The 20,863-nt window shown below is 53.5% G+C and overlaps 1 protein-coding gene and 1 long non-coding RNA gene across 2 annotated transcripts in view; one reads left to right on the plus strand and one right to left on the minus strand.

The window, feature by feature from the left end:
- DNAAF5 (dynein axonemal assembly factor 5) overlaps positions 1–19,402 on the minus strand; it is a 34,436-nt gene extending 15,034 nt beyond the window's left edge. Inside the window, exons 1-8 of the mRNA XM_068524163.1 lie at positions 18,774–19,402; positions 17,815–17,999; positions 10,622–10,746; positions 10,167–10,285; positions 6,659–6,891; positions 5,890–6,102; positions 2,048–2,191; positions 358–526 (exon numbers count right to left, since the gene is read on the minus strand). Of these exons, the coding sequence (XP_068380264.1) occupies positions 358–526; positions 2,048–2,191; positions 5,890–6,102; positions 6,659–6,891; positions 10,167–10,285; positions 10,622–10,746; positions 17,815–17,999; positions 18,774–19,392 (1,807 nt within the window). The 5' untranslated portion in view covers positions 19,393–19,402. The remainder of the gene's footprint in view (positions 1–357; positions 527–2,047; positions 2,192–5,889; positions 6,103–6,658; positions 6,892–10,166; positions 10,286–10,621; positions 10,747–17,814; positions 18,000–18,773) is intronic.
- Positions 18,823–20,352, plus strand: LOC137749894 (uncharacterized). Its single transcript, XR_011070314.1, has 3 exons — positions 18,823–18,879; positions 19,670–19,895; positions 20,140–20,352. It is a non-coding gene; the product is annotated as an uncharacterized lncRNA (long non-coding RNA).
- Positions 20,353–20,863: the final 511 nt, after the last annotated feature.

Here is a 20,863-nt window from a genome sequence, read left to right on the forward strand (position 1 = left end):
TAAATAAACAAAATTAAAAACATACATTGGTCCTATGTCACACTCTTGAATTCTTCTAAAAAAAAAAAAAAAAAAAGGTTTAACATAAAAATGTGTGCCTGGGCAGACTTTAAAGACCCACGTTACAGCAAGTCTTCACTATAAAGTTCGCAGCATCTTTTCAATTAAGGTTTTGTTCCTTAAAACAGCTGTTCTCCGCAGGTTGAGAGTGACCGTGAGTGACTGTGAAGAACCAGGCCTGGGCGTGCCGCCTCCTGGGTGGTGCCGAGCAGCTCTGCCCGTCTGTGCCGGGGCTGCTGGGGCCACCACGGGACCAGCGCTCTGCACCCAGCCCGGGGGCGCCCGTCTGTGGCTCACCTGAGTGAGTGAGCACCACGTCAAACTGCAGGAGCTCCTTGGAGTGGCTGGTCCAGTCCTGGTGCGAGGCAGCCAGCCGCTCCAGGAGGGCGCCCACGTGCGCTCGGAAGAGCTCCTGGCTGCCGTCCATGCTCTCCACCGCGGCCAGCTCGGCCAGCGTCTCCTGAACCTGTGGGAGCAAGTCACAGGCTGGGGCGATCCGATCTTGGGACTCACAGACCCCACTGGAGACCCGTCCTCACCACCTGAGGGAGGGAGAGCCACTCGGGCACACGCCACGTGGCCCGGGGCTCCCACGACGCCCCTCCCGTCTGTATGAGAAATAACGAAATGGACAAACGAGCATCTACAGGCAGTTCAGGCACAGTCCCCCTACCCCAGGATGCCCCACCCGGGGCCGGGCAGTCCCTGCAGGGCGGAAGGCTCACCCTGGAGCCCCAGCCAGGCTCCATCTGTGCAGAAGGGGGAGCAGGCTGTTTCAGGGACTGCACGGAACAGACTTAAACCACGGGTGCCAAAGGTGGGCCCACGTCCTCGCTCTCCGAGCTCTTCACCTGACCAGACCGCCGGCGACAGCGTGTCTGCTGCTCTGCGGGCTCAGAGGAGAGGGAGGACCGGACCCTCCTCCCCCTAGGGCTGCAGGAACAGGACGCCCCCAGCACTCTGTGCAGCTGTCCCGGGGCCCGAGTCTGGCCTGCAGACTCACCCGTAACGACAGATTCGGCTTTTCTAGTATTTACAGCCCTATAGTGACGGCCTCCCTGCTCAGACACGTGCCCTCCGGAAAGGGGGTTTTTAAAGAGAGGAAGAAAACACAGTTTAGGAAGGTGCCGGGGAAGGGGAGGGCAGGCGGGGGGCCTCCCGGACACAGTGTGGATGGAGGGGGGAGAGAGAACCAGGGGGAGAAGCCGAGTTCTCAGCTTGGGGAGAAGTGGTCAGGCAGCCGGGTCTCTGGATGGTCCTTGCAGCCGCACGGAGCTGGATGTCAGAAGATTTTAAGTTAAATACAGAGCCCGGGGTGGGGGGGCGGGGGGGGGGGGCACCTCCCTGGCGGTCCAGTTAACGTTAAGACACCGTGTTTCCAATGCAGGGGATGCAGGTTCGATCCCTGTTTGGTGAACTAAGATCCCACATGCCGTGTGGCACGGCCAAAAAAATAAGGAAGCAAGGAAGTTCAATGGAGAAAAGAATTTGAAAAAAAAAAAAATACAGAGCCAGGGGAATGGAAACAACTGTGTAAAGCTGGGCTGTAACTAAATAGGAAAATCATGATATTATTTTCTCTCCTGACCTCCGGTGCACGTGTGTATTCTTAACCTCACTGAAACGCAGATTTGAGACGAGGGAGGCCTCATTTCTTGTCTGTTTCTCCTAGATTAAGCAGCGGCCTTACTCTGAGATCCTGAAGCCAATTGGCAGTTGGAGGGAATTTAAAATCTCGTGTGCCCCTGAGGCCGCCTCGAGAACGCCTCACCCCGCGCGTTCCAGACTCTTCCATCTCAGGTAGCCAGTGTGCTGGGCAAGTGCCCCTGAGGCCGCCTCGAGAACGACTCACCGCGCGCGTTCCAGACTCTTCCATCTCAGGTAGCCAGTGCGCTGGGCAAGCCCGAGGCTTGGAGTTCGACGGCAGAGACTGACAGATGGCAGCCTCCCGTCCCAGGGCTGAGGCAAAGCAGGAGGGCCCCCTCACCTTGGCACCAAGGCCCGCGGGTCCCCACAGCGCCAGGACGGTCACCAGCACCTCCACGAGCGGCACGCCGGCCCCCCGGCAGTCCTCCCGGCTCACGGACACCACGGCCCGCACGCACTGCAGCAGGCGCTCCCCGTACAGGCGCTGCGGAGAGAGCGGGGCACCGTCAGCCACCCCTGCACCCGCCCGGCGGCCCACACGAGGCCCCACTGACCAGGGCCACGGAGCCACGGCGACCCCGCGAGTGGACTGGGCCAGGATTCTGGCACATCAGCCATAAAGAGGGTGCCCGTCCGCACGACAGGGAAACCGAATCCCTGCTGAATCCCCGAGAATCGAGGAATTCACGGCAACTTTGTTAAGTGCTTGATGGTATTTGAGTCACATTTTTAAAAAGTTTGCGTGTGTTAGTGACACACACTGTGGAGGTGACAAGTGGAAGGACAGGGCATCTTGGAGCTGCTTTGAGCACCCCAGCTCTTCCCACCTCCCCCCCCCCCCCCAGAGTCAGATGGAAGCTGGACCGAGGGGGACGCGGCTGGAACCGGGCGGCAGGCACGAGGGGTGCACACTGCTCCCCTCCCCTTCTGTGCACTTCTGAGTGTTTCTATAATACTAAGTTAAGAAAAATAAATAAAATTCTGTGATTCAAAGATGCTTCCAGACCGACGGGGGACAAGGTGACACCTCGGTTGGGTCGAGCCCATCTCTCACCTCCCGGGCTCCAGCCTCATCCACTGTGAAATGGGGGCCAGGAGTGGGCACGGGGTGGGGGCCCCAGAGAAAGAACCGCCTAGAACACCCCTCCCGCACGCCTGCTCTGCTATGTTTCATAAAGGACAGAGGGAACCGGGGCAAAATGCTTAAGGTTTTTTTTTTTTTTTTACTAATGGGGGTGTGAGCTCAAAAGTTTGGTGAAGATTTGGCTAGACAATGGATTGGTTCTAAATTCTGAGTCAGCTCTAAAATCCTATGACTCATTCACAAGTGATATAAATCATGGAAGTTTAAACAAAAAATTCACTGTGGCATGTCCCCAGCCACTCGGGGGTCCTAACTCCCCCGAGAAGCCAAAATTGGTGTTTTATTCAAATACTTACTTTTCCCACAGCCCCATTTCTTTCAGACCTGGACTGACTGATTGATTGATTTTTTTGAGGGCATGATTTTGGCTAATTTCTAAATGACCTATAATACACATTTAAGGAGCTACCATTCTTTCAATTAAAGTAAACAGGGATTGGGACTTCCCTGGTGGTGCAGTGGTTAAGAATCCGCCTGCCAATGCAAGGGACATGGGTTTGAGCCCTGGTCCAGGAAGATCCCACATGCTGAGGAACAACTAACCCTGTGCGCCACAACTACTGAGCCTGCGCTCTAGAGCCCGCGAGCCACAACTACTGAGCCTGCGTGCCACAACTACTGAAGCCCACGTGCCACAACTACTGAAGCCCACGCGCCTAGAACCCGTGCTCCGCAACAAGAGAAGCCACTGCAACGAGAAGCCCGTGCACTGCAACGAAGAGTAGCCCCTGCTCGCTGCAACTAGAGAAAGCCTGCACACAGCAATGAAGATGCAACTCAGCCAACGATAAATAAATTTAAAAAATTAAAAAAATAAAATAAACAGGGAGTTGCTCTCAGCATTGGCTGAGCCATCTCACGACACCTCCAGATGCTGGAACTAACCAAGGGTCTGTGTCCTTCACAAGCACTGCCCTCCTGCTGTGAACACGGCACCACCTCTGAGGAAACGGGGGCCTTAATGTTCACGGATTACACGATATTTAACCAGAGGATTTTCAACATCTACCTACCTACCTACCTACCTACCTACACACACACACACACACACACACACACACACACACACACACACACACACACACACGGAAAAAGAAAACAAGACACAGAGGGAAGTGACACAGAGGGAGATGCCACAACTTCACCGGAGAAAGCGCCAGGCACTCCCATCCCAGACCCCATACCCGATTCCTGAGTAAACAGGAGGAAACGAGTAACTTCTGTTTTATCAACCGTTTCTGCATCTCAGTGCCCTGTCGATAAACAACCAGATTTCAAAGCAGAGGCTCAGGTCCTGTCAGCTGAGCCCAGGCCCAGGCAGATGAGCAGAACGTCTCTGGGGCCCTGCTGGCCCAACCCGGGGCCTTTACATTTAGTTTGGTCTTGAAGCATCTGCGGCTTGTCCTCACAGCCCCTGGAGAACGACTGCAGGAAATGCTAGCATGACCCCTCCCCGTGTGGAGGCCGTGCCTGCTGGCCGCCGGCGTGCGGGGACGGGAGTGGCTCGCACGCCTGGGGTTCACACCGGCTGGCCCCTTGTCCAAAGGCTGGCACGTGTCTAGAGACACGTGTGTGGACGAACGGTCCGGAGGGGCCCCACTGTTTGCAGGACGGAGTAAATCTTTCCTGGAAGGACTGGAGGAACAGGAACCAAGCATGCGCTCTGAACTAGACGGATCGAGGGACCGTGGTTTCCTGTAACAACACTCAGGTGTGAAAAGACGTTTCCTTTGCTGCACAGCTTGCAACACGTGTACTGAAACACCTACACAAACTTTCAAGCTGCACCTTCTAGAACAGAAATGCTTCTGGAATGAAAATCCTCGTTGGAACCAGCTGAGTAAAAATGTGGAACTTTTTTCTGCATTTTTAGATTATCATAGTTTATCTTAAAAATGGGTTTTGGGAAAAGTTGAAATACGGCTGAAAACACCAGGAGGTGAAAAAGCCCACAAACATCTCCCCTCCCAGACCTCTGCTCCATCCCCCCCATCTGTGTTTCCGAAGCTGCCTTACAGGCTTATTAAGATGGTTCCCACACGACTGTGAACGTATGTCAGAGTCAAGGCCAGGTGCAGGTGTGGAAGTGCATCTCCCGGCGGCTGAGCGGGAGCTGGGCACCCCTGTGGTCCAGCTCTGTGGCCGTGGCAGCCACTGTCAAGTGTCAGGTGTGCGGGGCCAGCTTCCCATGGCCCAGGGGGCCTGCAGTGCATGGGTCAGAAGCCTGGCGAGGCAAACGCTCGTTGCTCTACAGAGAGATGGGAGGGTCACTGTCCAATGCAAAGACTCAGGGTTTAAGCCCATCACAGCCATGGAAAACAAGGTCATTATTAATCCTTCAATAGCAAACAATTGTAAATTATTCCAAATGACTAAGCCTAACTACCTACATTGTTTCAGCTTCAGATGTAATGGATTTACTGCTCAATTTAAGACAAAACAAATCTGTAACCACCAAGCACAGCTCCCAATAACAGTTGCAGATCAGCTTGCCTGTTGGAAGCCCCGTTAGAAGCCAAGTGACGGCGGTAAGAATAAGCTCACCGTGGAGACACCGCGTCCGACATGGATCAACAGACGGGGCGTGTGGACTCCCAGGTTCTCTGGGGGGGGGTGGGGGTGGGGGTGGGGGTAGGGGGGTCTCCATCCGAGACCACCCACAGCAGTGCCACCCTTAGAACAGAACTGTCCTCGACGATGGACATGTTCTATCCTACACCGTCCAGTGCTGCAGCCACTGGCCACACAGGGCTACTCGAAATGCGACCAGCGTGACTGAGGACCTGCCTTTGCACTTTGTTTCATTTTACTTTAAACGGCCACCATGGTGGACGGAGAAGGACGGGCCAGGAAGCACGTGCGTCCAAACAGGAGAACCTCAGGGCCGCACCCCAGCGACCACGTCGGTCAGATGTCCCCGCGAGGCCTGTGGGACTGACAACTGCTACGTGTGGACGGTCCCACAGGGGACCGAGTCACCGTGGAGATGGGTGGACTCTACGATCCCCCCAGCCCCACCCTCTCCCGCGCACGCTTACCTTTTCAGACCCTTGGCAGATGTGAGCGTGGGCCAGCTCCACGGCGATGACCTTCACATGTGGCCGGAGGGCCTCCCTCGGGCAGCCCCGGATGACAGAGGCAAGGACCAGGAGGCCGGAGGGGGAGGGAGACTTCCTCAGCGTCGACAAGATCAACCTCAGAAACACCTCCGGGCTGACGAAGGTCCCGATCAGCTCTGCGGATCTCGTGCACTGAGGGCAGATGGAGGAGGCCTGAGGCTGCCGCCCCTCCCAGCCCCTCGCTGCTCTGCGTCTGCCATGCCCACTTTCACCTGCCAGAAACAGCCCTGCAGGCCCGTCTCTTCCTAACATGTGCTCAAACGCCCACGAAAATCGGTGAGTCCCCTCATGAGCTCAGAACTGCCCAGGGAAGGAGTTATGCCGTTTGGCGGGGGGAGGGCTGTCAGCGCGTCCTCTCTGGGGCCCGGCTGCCTGAGCTGGACTCAGGGGAGCGGCTCTGCACGTCTGTCCGCGCAGTGACCGCTGCAGTGGCCTGCGGGTGGAGGCTGTGTTTACCTTCAGACACAGGGCCGCTCCCCTGCACGTGCTTAGAGAGCACCTTCAAACGCCATTTTGTATATGGGCACGCAGGCTGGATGCAGACGGCCAGGGAGAGCCCGGGGGCCGCAGAAACACCTACACCTGCACACGGGGGCGACGGCATGCCTGCTGCTATCTGTCCAAGCTCACAGACTGCAGAACGAAGAAGGGTGCACGAGGCCCCGAGGGACGGCGGAATGCCACTCACACTGCGGACCACGGCCGTCTCCTCGTCGGCGCAGGCGCGAAGCAGGGTGCGCAGGACGGGCTCCAGGTGCTGCGTGATGTGGGCTTCCGCGTGCAGCAGCAGTACCGCCAGCAGCTGCGCCGACTTCACCCTGGTCCCCACCACCCAGTCGGTGATGTCGTGACAGATGGCGGGAAGGATCTTGGAGAGGTTTCGGAAGACCAGCTCCCGGCAGCCCAGCCCCGGGCGGCTCCCTGTGGGTCATAAAGATGGATGGGCACCCGCGGAACGCACAAACAAGATCTCAGTGACTCGTATGGAAAGTCGCTTACTACACGTTCCTCATTTAAGGCACACCTACGGGTTTTATTTTGAGGTCTTAAAAAACTCAAACCAACCCTGAAGACAGAAATGAAGCCACAAAGTGTCATAATTTACTTTAAGTTTTTACAGCGATCCTGAGGTGTGACACACAACAAACTACATGCTCGAGGGGCACGACCCTGTAAGTTTTGACCAATGGATACAACTGTGAACCATCGCAGCCATCAAGATGACACACACCTATCGCCCAGAAGGTCCCTGTGCTCCTGGCGATGTGCCCCGCCCTGCCCTCCCCCCAGGCAGCCCCGGTCGCTGTGCGGAGCCGCTGTGCAATGTCTAGATCTTCTGTGAGTGCAGCTGCGCAGCACACGCCCCTCCCTGCCTGGCTTCCTCCGCTCTGAGGCCCATCAAGTGGCGGGGGCGCCGGCCCCTGCTCACTGCTGAGCGGTGTTCCGGCACACGGACAGACCACAGTCTGTCCACCTGCCGACGGACATCTGGGCTGTTCCGCCGTGGGCTGTGGCCGACGAGACTTCTCCCGGGTGGGCGCCCAGGAGCGCCACGGCTAAGCACATGGAAGGCGGGCACTTAACTGTTTAAGAGACGGCCGAGCGGTTTTCCAACGCTGCTGCCCTGCTGTCTGCCCTCCCCAGCCATGCACGAGACCTGAAGCTCCTGCACGTCTGCACCACACCTGGCGTGGGCAGTCTTAGGTCAAGCTTCCAGGCAGGGAGGGGGCATCTCCTTGTGGCTTCAGTGCGCATCCTCCTCGTGAGCAATGACCTGGAGCACTGTTTCATGGGCGTGTCTGACATCTGTGTGTCTTCAGTGGAGTGTCTTTTCAAACGTGTTTTGCCACTAAAAAAACTGGATTGTGTTCTCGATATTGAGTTTGAGAGTCCTCTCTGTGTTCTGGACCCAAGTCCTTATGTAAACAATTTGCAAACATCTCAGTCTGTGCCTTGTCGTTTCATCCTCCTAATGTCTTTCAAAGAGCAGAAGTTTTCATTTTGATGAAAAGCAATTTATCAGTCATTCTCTTGTGGAGTGTATTTAGGTCATACCCTTAGATCCACGTGGCATTTGGGGTTAATTTTCGTTTATCAGGAGGGTTGGCTCCAAGCCCACTTTTTTTTGCACATCCAGTGATTCCAGCACCGTTGCTGAGACGTCTTTTCTCCCCTGAATTGTCTTTGCAACTTGCCAAAATTCAGAGTCCACAGGCCTGTGTCTGTTTCTGGACTCTGCTCTGTTCCACTGGTCTGTCGGTCTGATTTTTTACGTTTTTGATTTATTTTTGGCTGTATTGGGTCTTCGTTGCTGCGCGCAGGCTTTCTCTAGTTGTGGCCAGTGGGGGCTACTCTTCGTTGCGGTGCGTGGACTTCTCATTGCAGTGGCTTCTCTTGCCGTGCAGCACGGGCTCTAAGCGTGTGGGATTCAGTAGTTGTGGCACATGGGCTCAGTAGCTGTGGCTCGCGGGCTTAGCTGCTCCGCGGCATGTGGGATCTTCCTGGACCAGGGATCGAACCCGTGTCCCCTGCATTGGCAGGCAGATTCTTAACCACTGCGCCACCAGGGAAGTCCATGTCGGCCTGTTTTTATGTTCATAACCTCACCATCTTGATTACTGTGTTTTTATGTCTTGAAACCAGAAGTACTCATCTTTCAACCTGGGTCTTCATCTTCAAAGTTTTGGCTGTGCTAGGTCCTTTACGTTTCCTTGTGAATTTCAGGATAAGTTTCTCAATTTCTATAAAAAAGCCTTCGAGGATTTTGATTACAAGATTCTGACCTTAAAGACTCAAAACAACTCTAGAGATAGAAATGAGACAGTGACATGTCAAAGTTTAAAGCGTGTTTTAGTAAAAAGAACAGCTTGTACCATGAGGCCTCACTTTGAAGTTTTGTTCCTGTTACTTTTCTCTTTTTATGGTATATGAGAGAATTAGTTCTAAATGTTTCAGATTCTGTTGGCTGTTTAAGTGAGCTTGTTATAATTCTGTAAAAAACAAAAAACAAAACAATAAATGCCCTTTTCTTCCTGATGACATGTCCCTTGTGGAAAGTTTGTGGGATGAGGGGACAGGTTAGGACCGTCTGGGGAGTGGTCCACTGACAGGCGGGCAAACAGCCTGAGAGGCATTTCCAGAGATGCAGGCCTCACTCTGAAGATGGCTCTGAAGCCTCCTTTCCTGTACTTGATACGGCAGACATGATAATTTAAAAGATGGTGCATTCTCAAACTTTACTAAATCAGAAAAAACCCTGCTGGCAACTAATTTTTGTACCTTTTCCAAAACATGCGTGATTGCCCCTTATAGCAGTTGTGCGGCGTGGGAGGTGAAGCTGCATGAATAAACATGTGGACCAAAAAAACAAAAAGCACAGGCCTCCCAGGTGTGGGCGAGGAGCCGCCTTCTGGGTCTCACAGTGAACAGCAGCGGGTACACACGAGGCGTGAGCAGCTGTCTTCATGCTGCCCTTCGTGCAAGGCGTCCCCTCCAGGGCGGCCGTCCGAGCCTGACTTCACCTGACCAGGGCTGGAGGGGCCTGCGGGCCCCGGGCCCGGTCCCTCCCATGGTGCTGCCCGTCTGACCTGGTGCATGTTTACCAGGCTCTGTCCCTGCCAGCGGCACTCCACCATCGCTCCACTGTAAGAAGACACCTGCAGACAGACTGCAGCGATACAGGCGTCCGATCAAGTTCAGTGGAAGGGACTTCGTTCCCAGACAGAAAGCGTTTCCAGAGCAGAAGAAACTAGACACGTGTGGGGTTGAGGGGCAAGGAGGAGGGCCGCAGCCCGGCGGGCAGGGGGCTTCCTTGGAAACGCAGCCCGGATCTGACTCAAGAGCTAAGGGAAATCACGGTGTGCCCGTGCACACACAGGCACCCGCGGGCGCTCACAGTCTGGCAGAGGACCACGACGAGGGGCAGGACGGGAGGTCCAGCAACGGGAGCCTCTGTTCTGGGGGTAGCGTCACCCAAAACACAAGGACTGCATCTCACCGGCTACCTGTGTGTTTGCTTCTTCAGGCGAAGCTCACAGAAAAGCTTTGTGAGATGACAAAGCACCACCCATGTCCAACATCTCCCCATCAGCCTCGCGCTCCTCGGCTGGCTGCGCCCGCACGTACCCAGGGAGGCCTGCCCAGGACCGCGAGGGACTCGCCCTGCCCCACCGCTGGCCTGGGCTGGCCGCGCTCACCTGGCGAGGGGTGGTGTGCAGGGGGCGGGCCAGCGAAGTCCAGCTTGTCCTTGAGCTCCTCCTCGTTCTCCATCTGCCAGCGCAGCCCAACCTGCTCCCAGAGGCCGGCCGCCCCGCACCTGCCGCACAACACAGACCCAGGTCGGGGGGCGCCCTCCGGGGGGCGGCCGGATCTCTGCCCGAGGGAACTCACCAGCGAGTCTGCTGTGCCTCCATCACTAACCCAAGCAAAGTGCTAAAGATGCAAAACTGTACTGTCAAAGCCCCATGGCCTCCCAGCACGCAGGATGCGGGGACACGGTGGCTCCTGCAAGACTCTGGACCAAAGGAAACAACCACCGCTGTAAACAACAACTTAGGAAAAGCCAGCGCCTGGTGAGGCAGAGCGGGAGGGAGGCACGCGGCACGGCGGGTCTGGGGCGGGACCTCGGCGCGTCCGCCACATCGCCACTTACGCGATCTCGGGGATCTCGTCGTCGAGGCTGCTCAGCAGGAGCGGGAGGAGCTTGTGGAAGAACGAGCAGCGGTCCCGCAGGCTCAGCAGCCAGGCCCCGGCCACACGCGTCACCGCCTGGCGTACCTGCAGGCAGAAGGCGGTGAGCGGCCTTCACGTGCGTGGGCACCGCGGAGCCCTGGGCCCACCGTGCGGTCACAGAGGGGCCCCAGAGCCGGCTCAGGTGCTCTGGCAGCTCTGCCATCCACGTCTCGGGCCTGGAACGAAACGCTGGGACCCTAGGTCTCGCTGCTGCGACCCCTGTCCTCCGGGCTCAGGCCGGACCCTCCACTGGCCGCAGCAGGTCCCGCAGCCCCGCCTCAGCCCTGTGGCATGTTTGCGGCCTCCTGTGTGGGAACCTCCCGGCTGGGCTGGGCACTGGCCGCCTACGTCCGAGAAGGTGGCGTGCATGCCTCTACCCACCTCAGCCACCGCAGGGAAGAGGTGAGCTTCGTGTCGCGTGTGACCCAGGGAGCAGCAACAGGCCTCCGTTTTTATCATGTTCTGATTGGACCCAAGGATTCTGATGCCCGTTCCAGTTCAGTCGGGCAGGATCCCACCCATGGGGGCTCGGGTTACATCACACCCCGCGGGCCCCCGAAGTAGCCAGCACTGGGCGAGGAACAGCCCCCTTGCCTCGGCTTCAGGTTCTCCTCTACGTCACTGGAACTCACCTGGGAGGTGAGGTTCATGCTTTCATCCGCCCCTCCCCTCCCCTTCCGTCTGCCCCCTCCCCGTGGCCCCCTCTGTCATTCCTGAGCACCAGTGAGGGGCTGGGGGCCAACCAGACCTGCTCCCTCTCCCTTTCCACCAGGGTTCTGGCCCAGGGCAGGCGCGCACAAGTGCCCAAGGGCCTGAGCCGATCGCCTGCGGGGCGCCAGCAGCAGGGCAGGTGGGGCTGTTCCCAGCCAGGCTCCCGGGCAAACGCCTATACGGTCACATCCTTGGAGCCTCAACAACAGGGTCAGTGTTTTATCCCAACTACACAAAGCACACAGAATTCCGTCTTCTAGATGAAACATCTACAATCAGAGATGAGCAATGTGCAGAGGGAGCTCCCGACGGTCAGGGCAACCCCGGGGCAACCGAGGGCATGTGCCTGTTTATGGGCAGTGACTTAACCTGAGCTGGGTGCTCTCACCTGGATGGTGCACTCAGGGGGGCGGGGCCTTTCTGGGCCTGGAGGAAGCTGTGACAGCCCTGCTGCACCGGGACACCACCCCTTCCCACCTCCTTGGACATATCCTGCAGACCTCAAGTGACCAGGCTCCCGAGGGAGAAGCAAGGCCATCCCTCTGGGTCCCCTGCTGAGAAAGTAGGGAGGGACAGGCCTCTCATCACCTCCTGGGTAAGTGATCAGAGCCTCTGGTCTTCCTGTGAAATAGAACAGGCACCTGGAGCCATTCTGGCTGTCCGCACACACACTAGCAAAACTGTCCTGACTCGTGCACGTTCAATGTTTCACTGTATAAAGTAACTGTGACCAGCACAGAGAAAGGTGCTCAACATCACTAGTCACTAATCCCCAGGAATATGCAAGTCAAAACCACAGGGAGATGCCAACTCACGGATGCAGAGGAACTGGATCCCTTGTACATTGCTGGTAGGAATGCAAGGCAGTGCAGCCACGTGGAAAACACTTTGGTGACTTCAACAAGCTACACATGTGTTACTGTAGGACGGACACAGCAATTCCACTGAGTGTTCACCCGAAAGAAGTGAAGCAGGACTCAAACGGATCCCTGCACACCACCGTCCTCAGCACCTCTAGTCACAACAGCTAAAAGGCGGAAACAACCCAAGAGTCCGTGGACGGATGAATGGAGGAACACAACGTGGTCTGTCCACACGGTGGATGTTATTCAGCCTTAAAAGGAGCAAAGCACTGACACCTGCCACAGATGGATGGACCTCACCAACATGATGCTGAGTGAGAGAGGCCAGTCACAACAGACCCCATCCTGATTCCACTTACATGGAACAGCTAGAATTGTCAAATCCAGAGAGACAGAAAGATTAGAGGTCATCAGGGGGGTGGGGGGGACGGGAAGTAATTGCTTAGTGGTCACAGAGTTTCTGTTCACGATGATAAAAAAAGTTTTGGATGGTGGTGATGGTTGCACAACACTGTGAATGTACTTAATGCCACTGAATTGTGCACTTAAAAATGGCTAAAATGGCAAATTTTGTTATAAACATTTTACGAAAATTTTTAAAATTAATGATGTAATATATCAAAAACACTGAACACTTTAAGTGAGGGAATTGCACGGTATGTAAATTATGTCTTGATAAAGCTGTTTTAAAAAATGAAACAAATCAAAATAACAAGTTAATTATAAGGGAGCCCCCATAAGATGATCAGCTGATTTCTCTACAGAAATGTTGCAGGCCAGAAAGGAGTGGCAAGATATATTCAAAGTCCTGAAAGGGAAAAATCTGCAACCTAGGATACTCTACCCAGCAAGATTACCATTTAGAATAGAAGGAGAGAAAAAGAATTTCTCAGACAAGCAGAAACTAGAAGAATACAGCAATACTAAACCTATCCTAAAAGAAATATGGAACAGTCTTCTCTAAATAGAAAAGAAGCAAGAAGCTATAGGAAAGAGAAAAATCACAATTGGAAAGTAAACCACTTAAATAAACCAGTATACAGGTTAAAAAAAAATGAAAAAAATTTTTGTGACAGCAACAATAACCACAATGAATAACAATAGGATAAACATGAAGGTGTAAAAGAGGACATCAAAACCATAAAATGTGGGGGAGAAGAGTAAGAAAATGTAGATTTTTTTTTTTCTTTCAGAATGTGTTTGAGCCCATAATGACTATCAGTCTAAAGCAAGCAGATATGATTATGGGTTAACATACTTGAAAAACAGGGTAACCACAAATCAAAAACATACAACAGATTCACAAAACCCAAAAAGAAGAGAACACAAGCATAATATAAAAGGAAATCATCAAACCTCTGGCTAGGCTCACCAAGAAGAAAAGAGAGAGGTCCCAAATAAATAAAATGAGAAATGAAAAAGGAAAAATAACAACCGATACTGCAGAAATACAAAAGACCATAAGAGAATACTATGCACAATTATATGTCAACAAATTTGACAACCTAGAAGAAATGGACAAGTTTCTAGAAACATACAGCTCACCAAAATTGAAACAACAAGAAATAGAAAACTTAAACAGACCGATTACTAGAAGTTAAGTAGAATCTGTAATAAAAAAGCTCCCTGCAGGGAATTCCCTGGCGGTCCAGTGGTTAGGACTTGGCGCTTTCACTGCCAGGGCCCAGGTTCAGTCCCTTGTTGGGGAACTAAGATCCCACAAGCTGCATGGTGTGGCAAAAAACAAACAAACAAAAACAAAACAAAAATTCCCTGCAAACAAAAATCCAGGACTGGATGGCTTCACTGAGGAATTCTACCAAGCATACAAAGAACGTATACCTATCCTCCTCAAACTCTTCCAAAAGACTGAAAAGGAGGGAACACTCCCAAAGACATTCTATGAAGCCACCATCACCCTGATACCAAAAACAGACAAAGACACCACCAAAAAAGAAAATTATAGGCCAAAATCTTCGATGAATATAGATGCAAAAATTCTCAACCAAATATTAGCAAACCCAATCCGAGAACACATAAAAAAGATCATACACCACGGCCAAGTTGGACTCATCCCAGGGTCACAAGGATGGTTCAACATACGCAAATCAATCAATGTGAAACACCACATCAGCAAAAGACAAAAACCACATGATCATCTCAATAGATGCAGAAAAAGCATTTGATAAAATTCAACATCCATTCATGACAAAAACTCTTACCAAAGTGGGTATAGAAGTAACATATCTCAACATAATAAAGGCTATTTGTGACAAAACCACAGCCAACACAATACTCAATGGTGAAAAGCTGAAAGTCTTCTTCCTAAAATCTGGAACAAGACAGGGATGCCCACTCTCACCACTTCTATTCAACATATATTGGAAGTCCTAGCCATAGCAATCAGATAAGAAAAAAGAATAAAAGGTATCCAAGTTGGAAGAGAAGAGGTAAAATTCTCACTACATGCAGATGACATGATACTATATTTAGAAAACCATAAAGACTCCACACAAAAACTACTAGAACTGATGAACAAATTCAGCAAAGTAGGATACAAGATTAACATACAGAAATTGGTTGCATTTCTTTACACTAACAATGAAACATCATAAGGAAATTAAAACAAAAAAACTTTTAAAAATTGCAACCAAAAAATTAAAATACTTAGGCATAAACCTGACCAAGGAGGTAAAAGACTTATGTGCTGAAAGCTATAAAACATAAATAAAGAAATCTACAGATTTAATGTGATACCTATCAAATTACCCATGACATTTTTCATAGAGCGAGAACAAATAACCCTAAAATTTACATGGAATCATAAAAGATCCAGAATTGCCAAGGCAAACCTGAGGAAAAAGAACAAAGCAGAAGGCATAACCCTCCCAGACTTCAGACAATACTAAAAAGCTACAGTAATCAAAAGAGCATGGTAGGGGCTTCCCTGGTGGTGCAGTGGTTAAGAATCTGCCTGCCAATGCAGGGGACACGGGTTTGAGCCCTGGTCTGGGAAGATCCCACATGCCGCAGAGCAACTAAGCTCATGCGCCACAAGAAGCCACCGCAATGAGAAGTCCGTGCACTGCAACAAACAGCAGCTCTCGCTCGCCGCAACTAGAGAAAGCCAGTGTGCAGCAATGAAGACCCAACGCAGCCAAAAATAAATAAATTTATTAAAAAAAAAACATTATGGTATTGGCACAAAAACAAACATATGGATCAATGGACTAGAGAGCCCAGAAATTAACCCACACAACTATGGACAATTAATCTTTGACAAAGGAGGCAAGAATACACAACGGGGAAAAGACGGTCTCTTCAGCAAGTGGTGTTGGGACAGTTGGACAGGTGCATGTAAATCAATGAAGTTAGAACACACCCTCTCACCATACACAAAAATAAACTCAAAATGGCTTAAAAACTTAAACATAAGACATGACACCATAAAACTCCTAGAAAAGAACATAAGCAAAACATTCTCTGACATAAATCATACCAAGGGTCAGTCTCCAAAGCAATAGAAATAAAAGCAAAAATAAACAAATGGGACCTAATCAAACTCACAATCTTTTGTACAGCCATGGAAACCATAAACAAAATGAAAAGATGACCTATGGACTGGGAGAAAATATTTGCAAATGATGTGACTGAGAGATTAATTCCCAAAATATACAAAAAGCTCATACAACTCAACAACAAAAAACCGAACAACCCAATCGAAAAATGGGCAGAAGACCCAAATAGACATTTCTCTAAAGAAGACATACAGATGGTCAACAGGCACATGAAAAGATGCTCAACATTGGTAATTATTCGAGAAATGCAAATCAAAACTACAATGAGGTATCACCTCACACAGGTCAGAATGGCCATTAAAAAGTCTACAAATAACCAATGCTGGAGAGTGTGGAGAAAAGGGAACCCTCCTACACTGTTGGTGGGAATGTAAGTTGGTGCAGCCACTGTGGAAAACAGTATGGAGGTTCCTCAAAAAACTAAAGCTTTAGCTAACATATGATCCAGCAATCCCACTCCTGGGCATATATCCAGAGAAAGCCATAATTCGAAAAGATACATGCTTCCCTATGTTCACAGCAGCACTATTCACTATAGCCAAGACGTGGAAACAACCTAAATGTCCATGGACAGATGAATGGATAAAGAAGATGTGGTATATATATACAGTGGAATACTACTCAGCCATAAAAAAGAATGAAATAATGCCACTTGCAGCGACATAGATGGACCAAGAGATTGTCATACTAAGTGAAGTAAGTCAGAGAAAGACAAATACCATATGATATCACTTATATGTGGAATCTAAAATATGACACAATAAGCCTATCTATGAAACAGAAATAGACTCATAGACATAGAGAACACACTTGTGGTTGCCAAGGGGGAGGAGGGTGGGAGAGGGATGGAGTGGGAGTTTGGGATTAGCAGATGCAAACTAGTACATATAGGATGGGTAAACAACAAGGTCCTACTGTAGAGCACAAGGAACTATATTCAACATCCTATGATAAACCATAATGGAAAAGAGTCTAAAAGACAACATCCATATATGTCTAACTGAATCACTTTGCTGCACAACAGAAATTAACACAACGTTGTAAATCAACTATATGCCAATAAAAAAAAAAAAGAAGAAAGAAACAAATCAAGAACCTGTGGTTGGAGGCAGGGTGGGTTGCTGCGAGCAGCCTGGGGCCAGACCCAGGCCGGGAGCGGGAGGCCAGCTCCAGCTGGGGGCCCTGCGTACCTTACACCAGCCCCAAGCCTCGGACGTGGAGGACTTCCGCGGGAAGGAATGAGATGATATTTAATGTATGGATGGACAGGACACGAGGAGGCTGGCAATTCTGCTGTCGGGGCCACAGGGGCCACGTGCCAACCACCCTGCAAGTCCCCCACCGGCAACCACTGCTCCTCCCGCCCCAAGGGACCGGAGCCCTTCACCCCATCCACCCTTTGGGAGAGAGCCTGCCCTCACAGCCTTCACTCTGCTCCCCACGGCCTCAGATCCACGACACGCCCTCTGAGCTGGCTTCTGCCAACAAAAGAGCCAGTTCTCTCACCTCCACCTGCCTCCTGTCTTGTCTGTCTGTCTCTCCTCAGGCCCCAAAGCCAATGGAAGGAATTACCCCAACACACCAACCCTGGCTCCATCCTCCTCCCAGGCCTCGTTCGCCAACCTCTGCGGCTTTTCAATTAAATCACCTTGATGGAGGAGGATGTTACAGATGCTTCCGCAAACCGTGGAAATACTCACTTTAGAGTTTCTTCCTAAAAGGAAGCAGTCCTCTTCCCCATTCCTTAGAATTAAGAATAACAAGTATATTAAGACAACTCAGCTCTCCTCCAGCTTCTCAAAGACGTGAAATAGGAACACCTGTGACTGCGAATGATGGAAGGACATTTAACGTCACATATAGTGTCTTTAAAAAAAGACAAAAGTGAGTGAGTGACAAATAACACACTGGCACACTTCTGGTGGAGAAAAGGGACTGCTTGGAGGAGAAACTCTGGTTACCTGGGGGACGTCATCAAAGAGCCGCTGAGCAAAGTGAGGAAGGACGTCGTCCACTGACTTCCCGCTGCCAAACTGGATCACCGTGCCCGTGGCCTCGATGACGGCCACCCGCACCTTCCAGTGCTGGTGGGAGATGGACTGCATCAGGGGGACGATCAAGGACTCCGACTGCATGTGGAAGTGGTCTGTGGGACGGGGAAACCATCAGTCACCAGGGGAGCCTGGGAGTGTCAACCCTGGCCCGGCTCCCTTGGGCTGGCCACACACAGCTTTGTACCCACAGCACCAGGAGAGGCGCAGAGTTGGGCGTGTGACCCAAACAACACCTCTCCGACCCAGAGGCTTGGGAGGACCAAAGGGAAAAGGCTGGGGCTGGACCCATCTCAGCTGAACACAGAGCTGTAAGGGGAGAACCTGAAGCTGCAGATGGCTGTGACAGGCACTCCAGAGTACGCTGAGTGGGGAGACACTGCGCGTCCCCACCTCTGGATGAGCCTGCAGCCAGACACCCAGCACGACCGCAGGAAGCTGGATCAGTACCGCCTCAGGCAAAGCCACCCCACTTCCTAAAGGCCTCACAGGAAGTCACGACCAGGGGTGGTTCGTGACAGCCAAGCGAACCCTCTGGTTGAGCAGTTGTGCCGCTGCTTGAGACCCTTCTGTAAGGTCGCTATTTCAGTGATACTTCGGGCGAGTTCTTTCAGCGCTCGGGTCCTCAGATCAAGGCAAGCTCTGGTCCACTACTGCCCATTGTGCGGGGAGCCAGAGGAGAGACCCCGCGCGCAGAACTGCGGGGTGGGGGACAGAGGGGACGGCGCTGAGACGGGGAGATGCTTCACTCGGCAACCAGCGAGCATCCACTGCGGGCAGGCACTGCGCTCCGGGCTGCGGGTGCAGCAGGGCGCGAACCGGGGCGGGCTTGGGGAGGGGGCGACGTGGGAGGAGACAAGGGCGGGCACCTGGCGTGGCGCGCGCCAGGCCCGCGGCGCACTCGCAGCTCTCTCGGCGCACGGCGGCGAAGGGGTCAAGCAGCGTGCAGCGCAGCACGCGCACCGCGTCGTCCAGGTGGGGCGCGAGCGCAGCGCCGCTCAGGCGCACGGCCAGGTGGAGCAGCTGCACGAGCGCCAGGCGCAGCTCCTCGCAGGCCTCGGGCGGCGGGCGGCGCGCGGGCTCGGGGCCGGCCAGGCGCGCGGCGAGAGCGGGCAGCAGGCGCGGGAGGGCGTCACGGGGCCGCGCGGCTCGCCGCAGGCCCAAGTCCAGCAGGTGCACGGCCAGCGCGCGGCAGCGCTCGGCCGGGTCGGCCAGGCAGCGCAGCAGGCGCGGCAGCAGCAGGCGCGCCCACGGGCCCTGGAAGGCGGCGGCTGCGGCGGCGGGGTCGCCGTCGGGCGCCTCGGGCCGCGCCGCCTCCAGGGCGCGCTGCAGCGCCTCCAGCGCGCGCCGCCGGCCCAGCTTGCTGTCGGCCTCCAGACCGGGCAGCAGGCGGCTCAGTACGCGGCTTAGCTCCGCCGCCTCGGCCGTCTCGGCGGCTCCCGCCGGGTCCGGGGACGCCGCGGCCTCGGTCGGCACCAGCGCCGCCATCTTCCCCGCGTTGCTAGTCACCAGGGGAGACCGGCGCTTTTACGACGGTCGCGGCGCGGATTACGGCGCGTTTTCCGGTCGGCTCCGAGAGTAACTTTATTGGCAGTTCGGAACACTGACAGGACACGGCCGGGGGGCGGGGCCGGGGCGGGGAGTCGGAGGGCTGAGGGGACGCGGGCCAGGCCGGGGGTCCTGGGCAGGTCTGGAGCCCGATATGATGGCCGCTGCGGACTTGTGTTCAGTGAGGCGTGGTGGTCGTGCCCTTTCGTGTCCTCAGGTGGCTACTGTGACCTTCACCTCTCCTGCATGCCCGGGTCGGACCAGTTCCGTCGGATACGGTGACGTGGAGAGGGCACCTGGTCTCTCTGGCTCGGGTCTTGGTCTAGTGGGTGACATGTTAATCAGCGTGCAGTTACCGTGGTCCTGAGGGATGAAGGCCAAGGAACTTGGCGTAGACTGGAAGGCTTCCTGGAGGAGGTGACAGCCCCAGCGTAATATAGGGGGTAAGTAAGAGTTAACTAGGTGAAGGGGGCGTGAAAGCGTTGCAGAGGGAGGGGACAGCATGGGCAAAGGCCTATGGTGGGAGTGGGACTGCTCAGTTGTGCCCCCCAAAGTTCACGTAGTGGAGTCCTGACCCCCCCAGGACCTCAAAACATGACCTTACTTAGCAATAGGGCCATTCAGACTCATCAAGTTAAGAAGGGGTCATTAGGATGGGCCCTAATCCATATGACTGTGTCCTTGTAGAAAGGGGAAACTGGAGACAGACAAGCACACAGGGAGAACGATGTGAACATGGATGGCCATCTGCAAGCTCAGGAGAGCGGCCTGGAACAGACTCACTCCCTCAACGGCTCTCGGGGGAAGCAGCCTCTGACACCATGATCTTGGACTTCTGGATTCCAGAACAGTGGGGAGATAAATTTGTGTTGTTTAAGCCACCAGGTTTATGGTACTTGTTTGGGCAGCCCCAGGAACAAATACGGGGAGGGGGCCTGACACTGTTCCGGGAGATGAAGAAAAGTGCCCTGTGGCCAGAGCCCAGGGGCCCAGGGGGAGCAGGGTCCTCTGAGTGGCTCCACTGGGTCCCAGTGGGGGATGCAAGGGGGGATTTAAGGTGGGAGAGTTTCACGTAAGGTTTGTGTTTTCAGAAAACTGCTTTGGCTGTTGCAGAACAGGTTAGCAGGGAGCCAGGCAGTCGCCACGTGAGGCCGTTGCAAAGGCCGTGCTCTGGCTGAGATGAGCGAGTAAGCACTTACATGGGGGTGGTGGACTTCCTGCCTCAGAAGGTGCTGCAGACTCACTTTCCCGGCTACTCCCCACGAAGTACAACTAAATGCCTTGCAGCTAGTTCAGCAGACAATGGGGAAAGGCTCTGAGCTGGAAAGGAGGCGGGCTGACTGGGGACTCCAGCACTGGAGGAACAGCCATGGGATGGGTCCCTGGGATGGGTTTCTCTTTCTTGCTTACA

Source organism: Eschrichtius robustus, chromosome 16 (genome assembly GCF_028021215.1).
Source record: "Eschrichtius robustus isolate mEscRob2 chromosome 16, mEscRob2.pri, whole genome shotgun sequence".
NCBI lineage: Eukaryota > Metazoa > Chordata > Mammalia > Artiodactyla > Eschrichtiidae > Eschrichtius > Eschrichtius robustus.